Consider the following 23,489-nt stretch of genomic DNA (forward strand, 5'->3'; position numbering starts at 1 on the left):
AATTTCCTCATCTGTAAAGTGAGAACAATGAGAATACCTAATCTGTAGAGAAGTTCTGAAGGTCTAATGAAATAATATGACAATGCAAACAAATATGGTACTTGGCACAGGATAAGTAGGTGGTAAATATTACTTGTCATTGTTACTAACACAGAACGGCCCAAATACAGTGAGTCAGAGGCCTTGGGACCAGTTCACACTAAGCAATCAAACAAAAAGAAACACGTGCATACTATTAAATCTTATAACCAAGTTCCTACTAATATTGAGGTCTGGTATTAATTTACCAACTATTGACTTTCTTTTCTGCTTTAATTTCTAAGTTCCTCCTTAGTTTGTTATCAAATAGACAAAGAACAGCTAGAAAAAGAAATGATGCTCTTGCACTCATGAGGTATTTCATTGCTTTGCATTTTTATCCCCAGTGACAGAGAAGCTAATGGATCATTGGTAGCGGTCAGAAAAGTCCTCTGCATGGGACAAATATGACAAATGGGAGGCCCTCTGTCTTCCAAGCAGAATGTAGAGGCTAAAATTGCTGCATTTTCCCAACTGCATTTGATTGCAGGCAGAGTTCCTCCCCACGTGGCCAAGGTTTGGAAGTGATCCATACTTACTAATGTCCCTTTGTGAACATCAGGAAGGGGACCAGCTTGCTAAATGTCTCCTAACTGGTCTTCCTGCATCCACCACCAGGAGGCCCCCATCTGATCTCATCTCAAGCCTGAAACCAGAGGGAACCCTTCACCTGTGGGTCAGATTCCATCCCTCCACCTTCAAAAACCTCCAGTGGCCACCACCTCACTCAGAGTAAAGCCGACATCCTGCCAGTGTCCTGTGAGGCCCCCTTGATTTGGTTCCAGGTCTCATCTCCCACATCTTCCAGTCACACTGGCCTCGTTATTATTCCTGGAAAACACTAGGCCTGGAATGTCCCTCCTCGAGTTATCTACAATGGGGTGGCCCCTGACCACTGCATCCTCATTAACTTTCCCCGGCTCTTCCAGGACTCAATAGTTTCTGACATCATTTTTATTGTTTGTGGTCTGGAGCAAGAATGTAATCTGTATGCAAGTAGGAGCTTTCATCAATTTTGTTCACTGATATATCCCAAGTGTTTATAAGAGTGCCTTATGCCTAAGAAAGTGCTTGATATGTATTTGATGGATGAATGAATGAGTGGATGAAGAAATGAACACATAGACATGCAGGCTCTTGTTTCCCAGCAACCACAGCTGTCTCTATGGGAAGAACAATTGGCCGGGGTAAGAACTGGTGGGTGGCGACTCATTTCTAGAGAAGAAAACCTCTGGTTTGTGCCATGCTGATACAAATAAGCTCACTGCTTTCTCCCAGTGCCAATCGGAAAATGGACTGTAGATTTTGCTCATTTAAAAAGAATAAAAAAAACTTCCAGTGCCTTTCACAGAACAACAGGTCAAGCTAAACTGTCACATTTCAGGATATCTGCTATCTTGTCTTGTGTCCTACTATTAATGAACCCACAGGCTCTGAGAAAGACAATTAGCCTTGCTAGGATCCAGTAAAATAAATGACAACTAATTTTCTTTCCAGCCAGCTTAAAAAAACTCAGCATTAGGAAAAAGTGAAAACAAGTCAAGCCCTGCTTGACCATTCCTCTCCTTCCTGAACCAATGACTTGTAATATAAATATACAAATCTTAATAGTTCAACCTAATAGGAAAATGATCCTATCTCGCCCATCTCGCAAAGGAATGATATTAATAGACAGGTATGACTCATTTGGAAATAGTTGGACTATGTCAGGTGATAAGCCAGAGGTTATACCAAAGCTACATTAATACTTTCTTTTAATCTGGAGCTATAGCTCTGACCAAAACAAACAAACAAAAATGCTTTGACAGACAATATCAAAATAGCTATTCCTCTCCTCTTGTCATCTGCTGCAGCTTATGGCAAGGCAGGGGTTATTGCTAAATGCTGGATTCTTGGCAATATAGAAGTCCTTTGGGAACACAGAGATATTTAAATGTGTGTTATCTCACCCTATCTGCCGACTACAGGGAAACTGACCTCTCAGAAGTACCCGTAGCAATTATTGGTTTGAATCAAAAATAGCAGTAACAATAACAACAGTGATCAAACTGGTACCAATAATATCACTTTCATTCATAAGACAACTATTTTGTCAGCATCATACGCCCAGCCCCTTCCCAGTGTTGAGGAAAATACAAAAGACACATTCCTTGTCCTTAGAGAGCTTGTCTATATGAGGAGCAAAAAGGTAGCCCCATGAGAAGCAATTTTTAAAAAGACATGACAAAAAGTGTTTCAAAAATTAAATTATTGAAATTACCACCCAGAAACAATCATCTGGATTATTATTTCCATACATTACTCTCAACATCCCCATCCTGTCAATATACACATATATCTAATATATAAATGTGTGTACACACACACACACACACTAATTTTCCTTTTTCTTTCTTTTTTGACAAAGACGAAAATGTGCTGTATCTCATCATAGCCTCTAAAAACAGCTTTAAAAACACTTACTGTAATTGTTATTTTTCATCCATTTGTAAACATTGATAGTGTCCCTTAAAGGATTTACTTAAGTAATTCCTTATTAGTTAATGTCTACATATATCTTTATTCAGTTACACAAATATTTATTTAGGATACATTCCTGCATGTGAAAATACTGAGTCAAAAGGCACTTTCTTTGGGAGATTAAATATCGATACAGATATAGATGTGTGTGTGTGTGTGTGTACTCCAATTGCCCTTGGGTAAAGTTGTATCAACATTCATTTCCACAAGCAGGGGGTGTGAGTGTCCATTCTGAGTATATCATTCCGAAGCTAAGAAGTGATATCTAATTCTTATTTTCTTTTGCACTTATATGGTTAATAAGATTGTACTTTAAAAGCATTTTTATTGGTAACAGATATTTCTTACTTGTTTATTGCTGCCGTGGTCTTAATCTTTCTATTAGTCATTTCACATATCTTCCTATTGATTTATAAAAGCTCTTCCTCTCTAAACTCTTTCTCATCATATATCTGAAGTTGGCTATTTGCATTTTTACCTCGTTTATTGTGTTTTTTGTAATTTAAATGTTGATATAGTCGTGTATCAACATTCTATCTTGTGGTTATGCCCTCACTGTCACAGATTTCTCTTTAGTATTATACAGTCACATTTATTCTCTCCTACTACTTTTACATTTTTAATTTTCACATTTATATCTACTATATGCTTAGGAGGCCATAATTAAAATCCAATTGTAACTTTCAGAAGTCAAATAAGACTATACAAAATCAATGTGATCATACAAGGTAGGCTTATTTATCTTAAAGTATGTATATTTTTAAAATTTGGAGATGGCTCTTATGGGGTTAAAAAATTCCCAACCAGCTCTTTTCACTTCCAGAGGTTAGAGAATTCAATGTCAAATTACACGAAAATCTCTGTTATTTTTCTGAGCTAACATTATCATATCCTTTTTGGTCACCTTGTGTAAGTTTTATCTTCTCAGCTGGACTATAAATGTCTTATGCCTTAAGAGAATAACTCCTATCCAAGACTGAGTTGTTTGAGAAGCTACCCATGCAGTGGTGGTCACTGGATCCAGAGTTTAATACACAATTTGGCATATAGGAAGCAATGGATAATCCAATGAATTTTGTGTTAAGACACATATTGAGACCTCAGGAAAATGAACAATACAATACATCATTAAAAGGGTTTTCTAGAGCCATTAATTCAACAACAAAATGTGGGATGAACAAAGATGAAAGAGAGAGAGAGAAAGAAGAAGAAATAGGAGGGTACTGCAAAATCTAGGCTTCCATTGAACGGGCACATACTAGTGGGGTGGGTATAAACTTGGCAAAAGAGGTCAATGGGTCAATGGATATGTGTGCGTATATACAGCAGAAGTTATTGCTTTGCTATACAGCAGAAGTTACCACATCATTGTAAATCAACTACATATCAATAAATCTTTTAAAAGAAGATAGCATTATAAGCCTGCCCACAGAACTAAGTGAATAAAAGTTCCAATGGCAGATATCAGAAAGGTGGGAAGAAAGAAATCTGGGCTGGTCACGGATAGAGGTAGTCATTTTGGTACCACATTTACTGAGTTTATTCTTCATGGGACAGCTCATCAGAGCTGTCGCATAGATTGTCAAAGATACAGGACTGGGGCCGAAGCTAAGTGGACAAAGGGAAACAAGAAAGGAAATCAACCTTTGAGAATTTAGTTGGGCCTCCTTAACCACAGGCTGTGCATCCACAGATGCAACCAACTGGAGATGAAAATATTTAGAAAACAAAAATTCAAAAAAATCAAAAATAGGGGACATCGGTTTACATCACTGAACGTCTTAGTTTTGTCATCCAAATAAATGAAGATAATAATAATGTCTGCCTCAAAGAGTTGAAATGTAATTTATAAAAAGAAAATAAGATGGTACCTAAAATATAATAAAAACACAGTAAAGGTAGTCATTAGTCAAAAAAAAACCAGATAATTTAAAAATCAGCTTTAAGGATGGTCCAGATTAAGGGATAGAAGACAGAGATACTGAAAAGATGGAGAAGTGTTTAAGGAAATGGGAGAAAACCTTGAACACACAAAATTATGGGAATCATGGAGTAAAGGATTTCAAAGAATGAGTACCTAGATTGAACTTAGTAATGAGGATGGAGAAATGGACCACTCAGCCCTGGTTGTTCTTTATACAAATTTGGATAGCACTACATACCCAAAGTTGGTCATCCATGCCTGGTGGGTTCTTTTTGATAAAAGCACCATAGTATGTAGCAATATTCCGGTGATGAGAATATTTCTTCAACATGTTAATTTCCTGTTTGATTTCTTCCTCTTCATCCTGTTTTAGAACAATAAATATTGTGTCATGAAAATCCATTGTCTTTAGTAGGATTCTGTGCTTCATCATCATCTATATCAAGCATGTAATAATTTTTCCTAAGATTTTTCTTCTGTCATAACAAACAAGCATAATTATTTTACAGCTTGACTTTCTTTCTTGACTACAAAGGAAAAATTTACAAGACAACACATTGGCAGTCCAAGGAGATCTTCTGTTTATACAGCAAAGCAACATGGCGTAAAACCTGCTAGGGAAAGAAAAATTCCATATCCTTTCACCTGGAATAGATCAAGGCAGACAGGCTATTGAGATAAAATTCACTCCAGACCTCTGGGGACTATGTCTATCAAGTACCTATCACTAAGCATACCTGGCATAGGGAAGATTAAGCAAAGTGGAAAGGAAAAAAAAAAAACATAGGCTCTTCGATTTAAAATTTGTTAAGTTCATTTTCTTTGAAGTCTCCTTTTATTGAAGTCCCTTACAGAAGATGATGAAAGTCAGATGGGAAAGGGAGCAAGGTTAAGTTCCCTAGATCTGAGGACATTCACAAAACAGGAGTACCATCTTGGCTTCAGGAAGCTACACATGAAAAGAGAGGGGACATGCAGTAGTACCACGACATGAAAAGGGATAACCCTCCTACAGAGTAAGTTTCCTAATACAAATTTTGTTCGTTCTGAGCTTCACTTTTAAGTGCAATAATGTGGGCCTTTTTTAGAGGCCATGGCGTGACTGGTGAAGAGAGTGTGTGTGTGTGTGCGTGTGTGCGCTCTCATAATTTTATTCTGATGTGTACACAGAATAAATTGGACTTTATTTATTTTTAAATTTTTTGCTTTTTAGGGCTGCACCTGTGGCATATGGAAGTTCCAAGTTAGGGGTCAAATCAGAGCTACAGCTGCCAGCCTACGCAACAGCCACAGCAACACGGGATCTAAGCCGCATCTGGAACCTACACCATAGCTCATGACAATGCTGGATCCTTAATCCACTGAGCAAGGCCAGGAATTGAACCTGCATTCTCATGGATCCTAGTTGGATTCACTAACCACTGAGCCATGAAGGGAGCTTGGAGGACTTTTAAATAATATTTTATTTTTGTAGTGGGTGGAAAAATTTCTAGCTCAGGAAAATTGTTTTAGAGGCAGCAGTAGGAATCTCTGAGTGTAAGAAGGTACATCACCATTACCTGAAAGACCACTCACAGTGGGTGTGTGTCTGCACTCTTACCCCTTCTGGCTTCCTGGCCTCCCACCAGTGTCTGCACGTGGCTGGGCGTTTCTGCAGTCTCCCCAGGGAGTCTTCTTTTCTGTTCCTCTTCTTCACTTACTTTCTACTCACTGTTCCTGAATGAGTTTAATGGACACTCTCAGGGATGTTTCCTCTAATTCTCTCAGGAAGTGTCAAGTCTCCCCACTACATCTTGTCCACCCCAAAACCTGCACACATATTTGTTGGTACTAGAATAGAGGTAAGGGTGATACTGTGTTGTGATTGCTGCTTTACCAGACCCTCTTCTCCATGGATTGTAAACTCTCTTCTGCCTTCAGATCTCAGCTCCAGAGTCCGCTCCCCAGTACAGCTGATCTGCCTGCTGTGACTCTAGCCCCAGGAATTATCAGGCGTCTCCTCCCTTGTGGCATCTACCAGAATTACAGCCCACATTTATCTGTCTAATCATTTGATCAAAGCCTCTCTTCCCTATCAATCCATAAAAAACTTTAAACCCAGGGGTCCTGTCTGCTTTTGCTATTCATAATATCCCAGCATCAAGCAAAATGCCTTGTGAATAAATACGAAAAAAAAGAATGAATACCTATGAAGGGCCTGACCTCTTACAGCAGCATTCCTTACAGCCCGAAAGAAACTGGTAAGAAGAAGATGAGAGTGGTGAAATGCTGACATTTCCTGACCATACAAAAATGTTTTAGTTAAAAAGCAGCAGAAATTTGCAAACCCAGGAAAACGAAGCATGTTACATATCACATAGCTTATCGAAGTCAAAGACTAGATAATCTCAAAATAGAACATGTACTTGAGGTGCTGAGCTAAGGAGAAGCATGTGGCCCTCACAGCAGAGGAGGGTAGAGGGGTGAGGGGCTGGGCTGGGGGCTAGGGGAGGGGATGGCACACTGCTGACCCAGGAAATCTTCCCTGCGGCTACTGGCTCTTGGAAACTGCCTGCGCCTACTCCGCTGACCTAAGGAGAGACTGACCTTCAGAGTCCTTCAACTTGGTAGAGGGTCCCTGCAGCAAGCCTCAAAATGTCTGACGATGGTGTGTAGTAGCTATCTTAAACCCAATAGTGGACAAATGTAGGATGTGAGTATATATACTTAGGGAAGCCTAGATAAAGGGAAGAAAACAAACCTGAGGGTTTCTGGGGCAGCCTGGCATCAACAGCGGCTTTGGACTAAAGAAGCAAGTACATAACACAGTACATAAGACAAAAACACCAATCACTTCCCAAGGGACAACAGACAGTGGCAGACAGACTCAGCTTTGGTCATTCTCAGTGAGAAGCTGGGCTGGTTCTATGAGTATTTGCTGCCTGCCTCCTAGGGTCTCAACAGGATGGTGGCTGATGTGGGAGAATGAGGGGGATAAAAGTGCCTAAAAAAGCTTACCATATCATTAAGAAAATAAGAACTTATGTAACAGTTAAATAACAGTGTAATTTGGTATATAATTAAATCCAAAATAAATAGTCCTGGAGATCAGAATGAAGTTAAGCGCGTTCTCCATCGCTTTGCAAAGGTGAACTGGGGCCACGTGACAATGAAGAAAGCTTACAGGCATTTTCCTCAGAAAAATGAGGGTAGGCAGGTGAGGTGCACATTCTAGTTTGGGTTCCACTGCTTTCTGGCTGCATGATCTCAGGAAAATAACTTACCTTTGGAGCCTAATTTTTCTCATCTATAATGAGCTATAGATTTTATAATAGTATTATTTTATGTCCCACTCTTTTGTGTAAATTAAAACAGGTGTGTGAAAGTTTTAAAGTATAGTATAAAATAAACATTATTATTAATCTTCTCAACCAAAAAGTAAATAAATAACAAGGATGGAAGGGTAGGAATGCAAGTAACTTGAATATTGGGTTTAAATTGCACTGTTTCCAAACATAATTATGGAACCACTAAGGGTCATGGTTATATTGCTCTAGTATAGAACCTTGATCTTGATCTTATATGACCTTGTAAGTGAGCATGCAATTTCTCAGGCCTTCAGGGCTACTGCTTATCCAGATTTCTAGTCTAGGGCAGCAATGACTATAAGTTACTCAGTAGAAGTTGAAAGGGAGGGAATTATTATGATCTAAGAGCTCATTTAACTACTTAATAAGCAGGCCAACCTCTTTCATTATGGCTTGTTGAGGAGATGGGCTATGATGTTTTCTTTCTTTTTCTTTTTCTTTTTTTTTTTTTGTCTTTTTGTCTTTGTAGGGCTGCACTCATAGCATATGGAGGTTTCCAGGCTAGGGGTCCAACCAGAGCTGTAGCCACTGGTCTATGCCACAGCCACAGCAATGCCAGATCTGAGCCTCATCTGCAACTTACACCACAGCTCACAGCAATGCCGGATCCTTAACCCACTGAGTAAGGCCAGGGATCAAACCTGCAACCTCACGGTTCCTAGTCAGATTTGTTTCCGCTGTGCCGCGATGGGAACTCTCATGATGCTTTCAAAAAGACCAAGACAACACCAACTGAAGCTAGAATTAGATTATGGATTTATAAGAAGCATATCTTCTATTATGTAAGTGGATTATTCTTATGTCTTAAGAAGTAAGCACAGGGACTAAGCTCAATGGGAAACTAACGACCTTTGGGTCATAATGAAAATCAAAGTAATGGTACCAAATTGCCACAAATTTTAAAAGGCAGTGATTTTAATAAGCTAAGTCCAATACTCTAGGAAGAACCATTATTTCAATCAGAAGACTTCAAAATGTAGTCCAGGCTGATTCATTATATAAACTCAGGGATGGCATTTAAACTCTCTGAATGTCAGTTATTTTCTCCTGTAAATGGGAAAATGAATACCTAATCTAAATCACCTGTCAGGGCTTAGAAATGATTAAGTACTTATTTAAGCATAGCTTTATTATCAACATAAAGAGGATTGTTTTTCCTCAAGATCTGAGGAATCTATTTATTGCTTACTATTTGTGGTAGACTAAAAAGAAAAAATGGCCCTGATATTTGGCAGCCTCCCACACGAAGAGGTGGAGTCCATTTCCTCTCCTTGTCTCTGGGCTTGGTCACGTGACTTGTCCAATGGGACATGAGCAGTGTCATGCAGCAGAGACTTCAAAAGTCTGTTTGTGTTGGAGTGGACCTCTCTTATTGCTTGCAAAGTCCATGTGAAAAAACTAGAAACAGCCTCCTGGAGGATGATAAAACATGTTAAGAGATAGTGCTTTTCAAATACAAGGAAATGAATGATTCCGGCAATGCTTTCAAGCCAACGATTACCTCCGATGCCTATTTGATGATCACAACCGTGGTCATAAAATACAGCCAAAGCCACCCTTTTGTAATGTTCTGTACAGGAGGTTGGATGTGTATTATCTTACCTCATACTCAGAACAGCTCTATGAAGTACATGTTTTTTTTTTTTTAAAGATCCCATTTAACAAATGAGGGAAATGGGTTTCAGAGAGTTCATTCCTATTTTAAATGTTAGAGCTAAGATCCAAAGCTAGATCCATCTAACTTCAAAGCCAGTGCTCTTAATTCTATACTGAAAACTCCTAGACAGAAGCAGGGCAATGACCCACAGTGATAAAACCAAAGCTGCTAACCATGAAAGAAGCATTCAAAAGCACCTCAAACCAGGGCTGAAGAGAAACTTGCCTTTGGTCCTCCAACCAAAGGAGCTTATTAACACGTGCTAATATTTGCTTCTGAATGATTTCAGGGAATAAAGGAAGGATTTTGAGCTGCATATTTATTACACAGGGGAACACACTTTGAGCACCTACAATATGGTAGGATTTAAAAATGGAATGAGACTTAATATTAGTGTGTTCTACAACAAAATTTGTCCAACATTCAGTGCTCAATCCATGGAAAAGGAATAAAACTGTGTAATTCTTGCAACAATCCAAGGAATTGGTCAGCTTGAACTCTACAAGGAAGTATGAGGTCTATAGACTCATCAATGCCACTACCCCCTGGATGTTTGGACACTGGCTAGAACCACTTCTGTTCCTGCTCACCTGCCCTGCTTTCCATAGTGGTTGCCGGCATTAAGCAGGTGTTCGTATTAGCCTATCTGTCATTCTCACCTTTGTTGTTGCCTGAATGACAAAAATTTGTGACAATGTGACAATAATTTGAAGACAATTTACTGTTAAAGAATCATAGACTATTAGAATTTGTAAGAATTACTGACATCTTCTAAGATGTGATTTTTTTTTTAAAGTTAATAATTTGTAGTCATGAAATTCCTTCCTCCAAAAGAAATTTTATTCAGGGTGCCAATATATAGCCTCAACAAAAACCAGACTTTTAAAATTTGTAAACATTTATTTTTAAAAGTTTATGGACTATCTAGTTGTAAAATTAATCAGTGATAAAAAAGGCTGTTTTAATGAAGAGAAAATTAAAATTTTTGAAAGAAATTTAAAGTCATATATCAGCTTCAATACATTATTAATTTTCAGTTTTGTTTTGGTTCTGAAGGATAGAGAAAATCTGCATTTCCTAAGATAAGTAATTGTAAATGGTAATAATTGCTTTTAAAGAGCAGGCCTTAAATCTCACTCCTGGGCATGTATCCAGAGAAAACCATGACTCGAAAAGATACATGTAGTCCTATGTTCACTGCAGCACTACTTGCAATAGCCAAGACTTGGAAACAACCTAAAGGTCCATTGACAGAGGAGTGGATCAAGAAGAGGTGGTACATATACACACTGGAATATTACTCATCCATTAAAAGGAACAAAATAACGGCATTTTTAGTAACATGGACAGACCTAGAAATTATCATGCTAAGTGAAGTCAGTCAGACAATGAGACACCAACATCAAATGCTATCACTTATATGTGGAATCTGAAAAAAGGACACAATGAACTTCTTTGTAGAACAAATATTGACTCACAGACTTTGAAAAACTTATGGTTTTCAAAGGAGACAGGTTAAGGCATGGGGGGATGCGCCGGGGGTTTGGGATGGAAATGCTATACAACTGGGTTGTAATGATCATTGTACAATTTATAAACATAATAAATTCATTGAGTAATATATAAAAAAAGAGCAGGCCTTAAAATTTCAGTGTAAAATTCATACCAAATGACATCCTGCACATGAATGGAGCAACCTAGAGGTTGTAAATTTGTAAATTGAGAGGTTGTCATTTGCTAGTGTGTTCCAAGTTTGTATATAACATACAGGTTGAAGGTTTTTTTTTTTTTAAATCAGTTTATTAAATAACTAAAATATATTAAGACTTAACTGAGACTTAAGCATGTATGGATACTCTAAAATTATCTCGCGGTGGGGTTAAGCACCTGCGAACTATATTTTTACAGATCTAAGGAAACAGACTCAGTGTAGCTCAATGAGTTCCCTAAGCCCACAACTCTTATTACAGCATTGATAGAACTCGGGACTTAGTCACGACTTTCTGCAGGCAGCACCTGGATTTGTTATGTATGTAACTCTAAACTAAAGGAATTCTTTAACGAATGTTTATCTGTCTACTATATCCCAAGCTAATACAATACTAAATAACAAAAATAACAACAACAACAACAACAATAATAATATACAATTGTCCCTCAGTATCTGTAAGGGATCGGTTTCAGAATCTCCCATTGATACCAAAATCCATGGATGCTCAAAGCCCTTCTGTAAAATGGTGTAGTACAGTTGGCTGGCCGCATCCTTGGATTCAACTAACACTGAATCAGAGGGCCAACTATAATCCAACAACAGAAGTAACAGCTTCATGCTCTTCCATGATGAAACTTTGTGGGGAACACAAATGGAAACCAAAGAATTTTGATTTCAAAGTAGAAATCAAAGAATTTGTGGGGAACACAAATGGAAATCAAAGAATGACACAGATACATGCAAAATTACTAACACGAGAGGTAAGGTAGCTGATTTAATTGAGGGCATCAGGGGAGACAGGTCAGAAATCCAAGCGTGAGCTGAATTCTAAAGGCGATGTGGAAGTTACCCAGTTAGGGAGAAAGAAAAAGTGTACTGTGATGTGATTGAGGTGGGACGGGTTTCCTGGCAGAGAAACAGTAATTGCCAAGGCCCTGCAGCTGGACAAGGTAGGGCGTACTGTGGGGATCCTATGGGGATCGTCGGTGCCGTGGAGAGAAAAATGAAAAATGTCTGCAAGAGGCACCTTAATAACAACTATAGGCACTGAACACTGTTCTACCTATTGAAACACAGTTCTACATATTGATTCCTACCACTGCTGAGATACTGTTGATCTTGTTGAACCACAATGGAAACTCCTGGTCCTTCCTCTCTTAAATGGCATAATATTTAATTAATAAACACTACACTAATAGATGTGCACTTTTTATATCTTACTAGATGAACATCAACATGTCATGGTTCTACATATTGATCTCTTTAGTTCTTTATAAAGAACTATATTTCTTCATACATGTGGAGTAAGTGGAGGTTGAGCAAAATGCCTGGGTTTGAGAGCCATGTCAAAACTAGGATAAACCTGGATGAGTGACAATGTGCAGTGCTCTTCTTCACCACTAGACGAACCTGCTCTCTCTTTACTAGGGTGCGATGTGTAACCCAAGGGTGACATGCAACCTTCTCACACCCAAGCCTGCACTGGTGTATGACTGTGAATTTAAAAACTAGGTTTTAACTCTAGGTGTGCTGTCATTCATGTGGATACAGTCTATTGTATATGATATGACCTATATTCTCAGGAATCCTCCACCTACAACTCAGGTAACAGCCCACATTGGAGCAGGTCTTCTTTGCTGGAGGTATTAACATTGTAAATGATAACATCTTCCCTTTTGGCTTTGGAAACCAGAAAAAATAACTATCAAATCCCCCATGGCTTGTAATTTGGTTTTGATTTTCCTTTATCTTACTTTCTCGTCTTTATATTTTCTCTGGTCTCTTGTTCCTACAAATATGATATCATTTCATATAGCATCTACTATGTGCCAGGTCCTAGGTCAGCCAGCTCTGCAGGAGGTACCAGGATGGTTAATGCACAGTTCCGGGCTCACTAAAGTGAGCAGGCTTTAAATGAAAAAGAGATGACTTTTTATGAAGGGAAAACAAAAGGTGAGCTTCAAGTATGTTAAAAAGCTAACATACTGATGAGGCAGTCAAGCCACCAAAGAGCTCAACAAAAGAGAACCAAGTGAAGTCGGAAGAGGGACATAAATGTGAGACAGGAAAGATGTCCTGGCAAAGGAGGATGGATCTATGGAAGGAGACCCCCAACAGTCCATGACCGAGGAACTTGGTAACAAATCTGGATCCGAATGGCCAGCTCAGTGATTCCAGGCACCCCTACCTCTGTGTGCCAATCTCACCTTCAGGCATCTCGATTCCAGTAGGGGGATAAAAGAATTAATTATCATTTGATAAAATGCTCTGAGGTGCACAAATGAAAGACTCTACCGAATAGAGACCATCATGATGGAAAAATACTTTTAAAAACCAGTGCAACGAAATGTCCATCTTCATTAGTGCAGGGTAGAGACAGTAGTCCCAGGGCCATTTTCTGCTCTTCAGCAATCTCTCCAGCATGCATGTACACACATACGACAAGGCCACCCACTCAGCATGCATGCGCATGTGCAGAGACCCAGGCACCCACAAGCCACCAACAGAAGGGGTAATCAGTATATAAGGAGAGATGCTGAAGTATGCATGGAGTGAGCAGCTCAGCTTGTCCATTTTTAGAACTCCAGAAGCTTTTCAAGTTCTACGTGCTGCACAGCACACGGAACTGAGACACTGGAACTAGCTTCCAAGGTGGAGGGCATTATGGAGACAAAAAAGTATTTGTTTATCTTTTCCCTGTTTAAAGTTCTCATCATGCACTCTATCAGACTGGTCTGTCTGCTAACTTTATCTACCTGAACAGCCCCAAAGAGGTGTCTGGAGGAGTGCCTGAGGCAGAGGAGCAGGGGCAGGGATTCCTGGACTTTGCTGAAGGTCAAGCTTCCATAGCTGGGGGGGTTGCCTCTCTCAGCCCTACTAGCATCACCAACATTTGCCCATCCCCTGATCGCGTGTAGCTGTCACTCCATCTCGGAACCTACTGGCCAGTTTCCTTCTTAAATTCTCCCTTTACACTCTCTACACCTCTTGAAAGTTAATCAATATTCTGATGAAATAACTGTTCAATTGTTTGTTAAATGTGTTTCCCTCATGCTGGAATGGAAGAGTCCAGAAGACAGTGCCCATGTCTGTCTTATGCTACTTACCACTCTCACCCCAGAGTGGAGCACTTTCATTCATTCTTAAGTGAATAACAAGTGAAATACCGTGACTTCGGTCTCCAGCTTCTGGGATGTAGCCTCACTTTCCCTCCTGGATCCTGCTGGACACGAAGTCATTTTGAGAGCTCCCTATTGTTCAGGGGAAGACTAATAACTCTGAGGTGGTATAGACAGGGCTGAATCAAACTACTTATACACAGTAACAGTGGAGCTAATGCTCCTATGGCACATATGACAGGCAGTTCATAACACAGGCTACCATCCTCAGCTATAGCTCCAGAGGTTCAGGGCACACTATAAAAATCCTCTTTTCATTTCTATTGACTGCACTATTCAGGCATTCACCACCTCTTACCGGGACTAATATTTATTGAGGAACTGTTATGTACTAGGCACTAGATATTATATAATTTTAGTTTGCAATATTTGAATTCCCCTCCAGCAGGTAAGAAACATGAGATTCAGACAAGTTAAAAAAGTGTTCCCAAGGTCGGTAAGGAGAGCAGTGGGGTGTCAACCCGGCTCTATCTGAATCTGAAGGCTAGGCTCTGGTGATTCCCCGCCCCCTCATGGATTCTTCATTGTTACAGCAAGGCTGTGGGGAGGTGGGCACACCTTGAGGGGCTGGGTTTGAATTCCAACTCTACCATTTGCCATCTGTGGAGCATGGACACATTATTCAGCTTTCTGTCACTTAATTCCTCATTTATAAAATGGATATATTAGCACTGATCCTCTAATGGGAATTGTTCCAAGGATTAAATGAGTTAGTATTTGTTGTATTAAATACTAAGAACAATGCTTGGCACATAATAAGCCATTGATGATAGCAGTTTTAATTTTTGACCATGGCTCTTTGTTGTTGTTACTATTATTAATATTACAGTCTATGCTACCAGTCACTCCACTGAATTACCTTCCTTTGGGAAGAAGGAACAAAATGTGCCTGAAGCAATGTGTCCCTCAGTTTTTTCAAATAACCTAAGATGAAAAAAAATTTTTTTGGTCCCATGTCAGTAAACATTCAACAAGCCCATTAACTGTAGGCAAAGCACTCTACCAGAAGCTACTGGGAGAAGACCACTTCTTCACTCTTCAAAAAGAGATGGAGATGGGTGGTAAGCTTCACCTATGAATTCAGTTAAGGAAGACAGAAATAGAAACTCAGTAGAGCAGAGATTAAAATGGATCCTTCTAGTAGGCAAATCCCATCAAGGTACTTTGCTGTTTAACTTCTAGCTCCCACACTGGCTCCAGTGGTGTGGGGAAGAGGCCAGGATAGACAGCTTTCCAATTGTTGGGAAGGGGTGGGGGGGTATAAAAAACCACCTCCTTTTTATATCTCTTCTATATTTTGGCTTTTTGCCTAAGACTATTTGTTCTAAGGGTTCTATTGGGAAAATTAAAAAGCTTGAAAACCATTCAGTTCCTTCATGACCTGGCCCTGACTTGTCCAGATTCATCTTGTATCACTCTCTTCTCAGCGCCTTTTTTTTTTTTTTTTTTTTTTTTTTTTTAATCCTAAGATGCAACTATGTAATAGTTTCCAGAATGTGTCCACATTTAGCCTCCATGCCTTGGCACAGGCTGTTTCCTTGGCCAGGAACATTTTCATCTGATTGTCCTCCTGGGCTTAATTACTACCCCTCACTGCCATATCAAACTTTATCAGTAACTTTATTTATGAATTTTATGACGATTATAAAATGGATTAGTTTTACTTACAAGTATTTAGAGCAACGTTGTATTACTCTGAGCACCCCTTCAGGCAAAGGACCACTTTTTCATCTTTTTTTTTTTTTTTTTTTTGCTTTTTAGGGCCGCACCCACAGCATATGGAGGTTCCCAGGCTAGGCGTTGATTAGAGCTACAGCTGCCGGCGGCCTACGCCAGAGCCACAGCAACTCGGGATCTGAGCCACGTCTATGACCTACACCACAGCTCACGGCAGTGCCAGATCCTTAACCCACTGGGCAAGGCCAGGAATTGAATCTGCAACCTCATGGTTCCTACTTGAATTCGTTTCCGTTGCGCCACAATGGGAAGGAACTCTTTTTCATCTTTGAATTTCTAATGTCTGTCATAAAGTAGGTGTTTTGTAAAGTTTATCAAATAAATTAATAAAAAATCATGCTAAATTAAACACTAAATAGCCTATATTAATTGAGGACCTATGGCAATGTGGTTAACAGGATGAACTTCAAAGATAGAGTTAAAATACCCAGGTTGAAATATTCACTGCACCATCTGCACCTTAACATTAAACAAGGTACTTAATGCACCTAGTTTTTTCATCTCTATAAGGGGATTAATAATGGAGTTTGGTGGCTGTTGAGGGCATTCAGTAAATCAAGATATGGAAAGTATTTTAAAAAGTGCTGGCTCATAATAATCACTCCATCAATGTTTTCTGCCACTATTATTATTTTGGGCTGGAATATAAAAAATAACCTAGAGAGGCACTTTGCTTAATGATTAAATAGGTTTTAAATATATCCACTATAATGATACGGTCTCATAATAATATATTTCTCCCGTTTTTACCTGCCCAGCATCTTTCCTACCCTTTGCTTTAACAGCTCTCAGGTTTTTCTTTGGGGCATCCTTCTTCCCAACTCTCAGCCCCTATGGTAGGTTCCAGGGCCAGGCATCCAACCCTGACATGGCTGAAGAGAAACATGAATTGGTTATGGGGTGGTGACATGGCCCAAGCTGAGCCACTGATATTCAGACTGGCATTTGCTGGGACTAAGGGTAATGGAGTAATTAGAACATGAACCTGAAGCTGCTAGTGGAAAGAAAGCAGAGCCCAGAATTGGAGAGAAATAAAATTCCTAGTCAATCAGGTGACTTCCTAGATCCTGCTGAGCTTTTTTTTTTTTTTAAATATACGCAGGACAATGAATTCTGTTTTCAGCTTTATTCATTCTGAGCGGGGCTTTGGTACCACAACTCAGAGTGTCCTGAGGAATATGATCGCAACCAGGCATTGTAAAGATGGAAGCTTAGCATACTAAGTTATTATGTTGTTAAGTCCTATATGGGGTCCAAGGTATCACTGTAAAGGGACTAGTTTACACCAGGAATTTTTGTCCAAATGAAGATGGGGATTATTTGCAGGGTTATTAAAGAATCATAGTCTCATCCTACTCAGTGACCAGTAAGCAAGAAATACAAGACCCTAGAAAACTGTTCTCTAACTCTGATGCACATGAAGCTCTTTCAGCAGCAGAAAAGGCAACCTCTGAGGCTCCACCCAGGACTCTTCAGCAAGCCCAGGAATCTGCATTCCTAATGAACATCCCAGGGGTGCTGATAGTCCACAGATGCTGCTCGTCCACTTCGAGTAACATTACCCTAAAGGGTCTAATTTTGTTTAGATGATTAGAGTACACAAATCCAGCTGGGAAGGAATCCCCCAAAGCGACAAAATGCAGAAATTCTCATAATTATTTCAGAAACTGAAAGAACTTCAAAGACTGAGTCTGAGTTTAAGGCCTAATTCTGAAGCAAATATTAGCAAATGTGGAAGCATCTCAGCTCTAAAAACTGAAGAACATAAGCATTATATCTAGTTTTATCCATGGCTATTTTCTTTTAAAAAAGGAAGTGGTAGAGAATAAAAACAATAATTAAAAAATTGATTTCAAGATTACAGTTTTATCAATTTCATTACAATAAACTATAGTAACTTTGCAGAAGATCACTGCAAACAATTAACAAAGCCGACCTTTGAGAATTCATCTCAGAGCAGCTATAATGAGCACAATTATAATAATTGGTAAGAAGCTTTTGCAGCGTTCCATAATACACAAAAGACAACATGGTAGAATGAAATAGATTGTTTTCTGAGGATACCACATGAGTTTCACAAAGGAAATCTTATGTTGACTGTGATATGTAAGGGGTGATACAAGAGTCATTTGATGATGTATCATACACCATGGGAAATAAGAAAACCATTTCCCGATGTGTATCCATGTTTGTCTTTGTCAAGAGTCAGTGGTTACGTAATGGGCAATATGTGCCTAAATCAGGGAACTAGCCAGCCCTTTCAACAGAAATTCCTCAAGAGAATTAAGCCTAAATACTATAAAGCATCCATTGTGTGCAATGGATTGACACTCCTATGCATTGAAAATGATGCTAGCTCTGTATCATCCTTGAGAATTGAGAAAATAGTCTTTGAATCATTTTCTTTAGGCCTCAGTTGCCTTATGGAATCCGTTTAGAGAGGCTAAGTGACTCTCCTTAAACTAAAAATACAAATACTGGGATAAATCGCTGTGCAACTTTTATGATTCCAAGGAAGGTGGTCTAGCAATAGTATATGGTTCTCTGAGCTATTTTAGGTCTCACAAATAGAACCAGAACAAGTGATATTCAGTGCTTTCAAGTCATACTTTGTGCGTCAATATACAGCTTTGTGCACACTCGTGCTCTGTGATTAATGATGTCCTGGAACTCAGCTGCAGTTCTGCAGGACCACATAATAGAACTTTACAGCATGAATGTCTTGGATGCCATCCATATCCATTAGTTGTGCAACTGCCAAGTGCATCACATTATTGGAGATCCTATTCAATCCAAGGAAAATACAGTAGTATGACTTCAGCAGAATTGCAAAATAAATTCTAACTTGTTTTGTGGTGAGAGCTCTGCAAAAGATTTACACATTTCTAATGGGTTTCTATGCAGAGAATGATAATATCTGATTTGACTTTTTTTGTGTCAGACCCTACTAATTAACAAACAATACAAGCATCCATTCTCCCTTCATTCCTGACTAGTAATAGAACTCCAATTACCTGGACACATTGGTAGAATCAGAGACTACATTTCCCAGTTTCCCTTGTGGCTAGATAGAGCCAATGAAAGCATAAGTAAGCAGAAATGCTATACGTAAGTAGAAAATATTTTACTGGAAGAGGCTGTCTTCTGTACCCTTCTGCCCTCACCGACTCCGCCCCTCCCCACCTCCTACTCCCCTTTTTCTAGCCTGCCAAAGAATGTGATCAATGGAAATCCAACAACCACCTCTAGTCTTGGAACTGACCTTAAGTGTGGAAGCTGTGTGTTAGAATGATGGAGCAGATAAAAACACCCTCCTATGCCACCACATCACTGCTATACATTCCTGGGCTGTCGACTCTAGATACCTTTAGCATCAGAGAGCCTAACACCTCCATCACACCGAAGCCTCTGTTATTTTGAGCTTTCTCTTGCAAGTGGCAGAACCTAAACCTAATTAAAATAAACTACATGGATTTTCTTATTCAGTAAAGGCCAGGTGAATTAATAAATCAACTGGGATTAAATATTAGAACTGGCTTGCAACCTCTGAGACTGGAACAATGTATTTATGACAAATATAAGTATTACGTTATCAAGTGCTTATAAACATATGGGAACAAAATTTTTTACTTGTTAAAAAAGCATATAAATTTTAAAATGCATATAATTTAAAGAGAAATTCTGATAAATAATAAGGAAAGGAAGGAAGTCAACACAATGTGTGATATAAATAAAAAATAGTGAAATTAGTATCATAGTTAACAGTGTAGTATATAATGTATACTTATCAAAGGTAAGGAACTAGACCAGAGAAGGTACAGATTGAAGTCTAACTTACAGACATTCTTTGCATTTTTCTTATTTATATACTGCTTCTTGATTACCTTTGTGTGACCCATTCATTCTATCTCTCTTTACATTAAATAATCCATTTCTGGGCCAAAGGGAAGACTCTTGTCTTTCAGCTTTTATGAACAGCTGACAGACAGCTTAGAAAAATCCCACGACAACAGAAAATCATTAACATGCTTTTGATGTCCATGAGTCCTTTCAAGTCTGATTTTTGCTCTGTATTCTAGAAAAGGCATTAAAATATTTAAAATAGACCTGGCAAAAAAGGGTTGAAAGCATAAAATTGTATTTAAAATAAAGTCTATTCCTCAGATTGCTTTTGATCATCCAGGTAGAAATTTTGTTTCAGTGATGCTCTATAACAATTAGTATTTGTGGTTATTGTGATTATTTGGTCAGTAATATTCTGCAGAGGGAAATATTCATGTTACATATCCTGCTAGGATTTCAGAGCTATCCCAACTCTTGTCTACTCCAGTGTTAGGCGGACTTTGGGGAAAACTGTTAAGACCCACCTCTTCTATGTAATCTCAGTATTACTCTTTTAATACCTTCAAATACTTGTCCTGTCTTCATATGCAAATGTCCTTGGTGTGTTTATGTAAATTATTGGCACACACTGTTCTTCACTCCGGCTACATAAGGCAGTGTGTTAAGTACCTAATTTAATTAGAGTGATTTATCCATGGTCACCTCGGTCAGCTGTGGAATACTCTATTAAGCACAAATGGGGAAAGGTCTTAGATGTTTAAAAAGATTCTATTTCCAAAAAACGGTTTTTCTCCATCACTAACTTCTCTATTACAAATATATAGCTTTGAAATGGCAAGATAAAGATACATTACCCCTGTGACATCCATAACCTTAATGGCTGCAAGCTGGCCTGTTTTGACATGACGACCCTGTAAAGAAAAGGAAATTTTAAAGACTTTAGTTCTGAGCACTACTAGGTTCCAAATGTAAAGAACAATTACATAGGTTAATGTTACACAGTGCCAATGGCTAAAACAGACAGACACATAAATCTTTTTATTTTATTTTATTTTTTTGAGGGCCATACCTGCAGCATATGGAAGTTCCCAGGCTAGGGATCGAATCAGAGCTGTAGCTGATGGCCTACACCAAAGCCACAGCAATGCCAGATCCGAGCAACGTCTGCGACCTACACCACAGCTCACAGCGATGCCAGATCCTTAACCCACTGAGCAAGGCCAGGGATCAAATCTTAGTCCTCATGGATGCTAGTCAGATTTTTCCGCTGAGCCACAATGGGAACTCCCTTTTTTTCTTTTTTTTGTAGCACTTGAGACACATGAAAGTTCTTGGGCCAGGGATTGAAACCGAGCTGCACCTGCACCTATGCCACAGCAGTAGCAATGCCAGATCCTTAACCCATTTCACCACAGCAGGAACTCCAACACATAAACCTTAAATGCTTTGAAGACTGATCGCCATTTAATGTTTATTTTGTAAAACTCTCCATCACTTTCGGGGTTTTTTTTCGGGTCTTCTGGGTTTCTTTTCACAGTGGTTATCAGGTTAAATAAAAAAGACAACACTGAATGATTTGGTTCTACCTCCTCTCCAAGGTGAGGAGGGCTTGAGTGAGAGGTGGATTTATGTAGAAGGGAAGCCAGTTCTGGGTAGAGGAGACACAGGTAGCTCCTTGGTCAGAAAGCACTCAGTGTGTGGGTATGTGAGGAGACTTTCGTTTCCTTGATTATTAAAGTAATCTTGTATTGTAACAGTCTCAAATGGATGTGATTCTGCTGTTAATCACTGAAGCCTGTTAATCTATCTTTATCTCAAAAGGGGGCCTAAAACAAAACAGATAGCAATCAATCCAAATACATGGTCAGAGAGACAGTATTGAGCATAAGGAACTACTTCCCCAGACAGGGTGTCTCTGGTCTTTGGAACCACAGGGAAGCATCAACCACATGGAATTGGAAGAGAACAGGGTGTGGTGAGGGGCAATCCCTAAAGAGAAGCTTTCTTTGCACTTGCTCCTTGAGAAACCTAGAGTCTGCATCTGACTCTCAGTAGTGAAGATGGTCAATATTCACTTCTAAATGCATTTCCCTACCAGTGATATCAGGCAGTGAGATACTCTCCCAGATCAGCTGGATTCAAATTCCAGCCGCATGACTTTAGGCAAGTCCTTCAACCTTCTAGGTCTCAGCTCCCTCATCTGAAAAATGGAAATAATCATAGTATCTAAGTCACTGTATAACAGGGAGGATTAAGGGAGATAATGTATACATAGTGCTTGGCAGCATCTGGCACAGAACAGCCATTAGCAGATGCTGGCTATAATTAGGTGTGGTCCTGTCTTGCGATAATTTTTTTCTTCTTTGTCTTTTGTCTTTTTAGGGCCACACCCGCAGCATATGGAAGCTCTCAGACTAGGGGTCTAATCGGAGCTGTTGCTGCCGGCCTACTCCAGAGCCACAGCTACGCGGGATCCGAGCCAGCAATGCCGAATCCTTAACCCACTGAGTAAGGCCAGGGGTCGAACCTGCAACCTCATGGGTCCTAGGTGGGTTCGTTTCTGCTGTGCCAAGACGGGAACTCCCTTGTGATTAATTTTTAATGTTGTCTTCCCTTTTGGGCTCCATGTGTCACAAAGGCAAGGACCATGTCTCATCACTGTACTTTCAGTACCTGGAGCAGTGGTTCCTCTCCTGTGGATGGGGTGGCATGTTTATGCATGGACACAGCAGGTAATGGGGGCATGTCCACGTGAGACTGGAGGAGAGAGGCTTGGCACTGCCTGCTTCTGCACTCTGCATATAGCTCAGCTTTTTGCATGTATCAGCTTCCTTCACCTCTCAAGCAATTCTGCTCCTTCTCTTTCTTCCTCACTCAGGAAAGAGCACGAAGAAGACATTCGATCAATCATCCAATATGGTTGTGTAGGGACTTCAACTTTTAAGAACTTGAGGGAGGGGGCTGAAGTGTTACCCCACAAAGAGTCCTAGACCAGAATCCCAGAGGCCTGGTCCTGTCTGTGACCAGGTAGTTCACTGGGGGCAAGCTACGTAGCCCATCTGGGCCCTAGTTTCCCCATCCTCAAAATGTGGGGAGACTAGGCTCAGGGGTTGGAGGGAGGGACCACCCCTTCCCACTCCAAGAACATTTAGGAAAATTAGTTAAAAATTTAGTTTTCACAATGACCAAGTAGGGAGAATAGTGCTAGTGATATTCAGTGCCCAGGGGCCAGAAACACAAACTTCCTTCAGAGCCTGGATCAGTATCCCATAAAGGAGAAGTACCAACAGTGCCCTCTGCTGAGAGGCACTGAATGACCTCCAGGGTTGTCTTAGACCCAATAGAGTCTGTGTTGCTATCATGATCACCTTAGCAAAGGAATCAGCAGCTCCTCTTTAGGAACAGAAAGTCTTTAAAGACCATGAATCATACCTTAAACAATGGCTACTTCTCTGCTAAAGCAGAGAAGGAGGGTAGGGGAACTGCAAACAAA

At 39.7% G+C, this 23,489-nt stretch overlaps 1 protein-coding gene across 21 annotated transcripts in view; it reads right to left on the bottom strand.

The window, feature by feature from the left end:
• Nucleotides 1-23,489, bottom strand: part of TNIK (TRAF2 and NCK interacting kinase) — a 409,498-nt gene that overhangs the window by 153,604 nt on the left and 232,405 nt on the right. For all 21 annotated transcript variants that reach the window (XM_021071173.1, XM_021071170.1, XM_021071167.1 and 18 more), the window contains 2 exons: nucleotides 20,851-20,907; nucleotides 4,761-4,886 (listed from right to left, as the gene is read on the bottom strand). In XM_021071173.1, the coding sequence (XP_020926832.1) occupies nucleotides 4,761-4,886; nucleotides 20,851-20,907 (183 nt within the window). The remainder of the gene's footprint in view (nucleotides 1-4,760; nucleotides 4,887-20,850; nucleotides 20,908-23,489) is intronic.

Source organism: Sus scrofa, chromosome 13, assembly GCF_000003025.6.
Source record: "Sus scrofa isolate TJ Tabasco breed Duroc chromosome 13, Sscrofa11.1, whole genome shotgun sequence".
NCBI lineage: Eukaryota > Metazoa > Chordata > Mammalia > Artiodactyla > Suidae > Sus > Sus scrofa.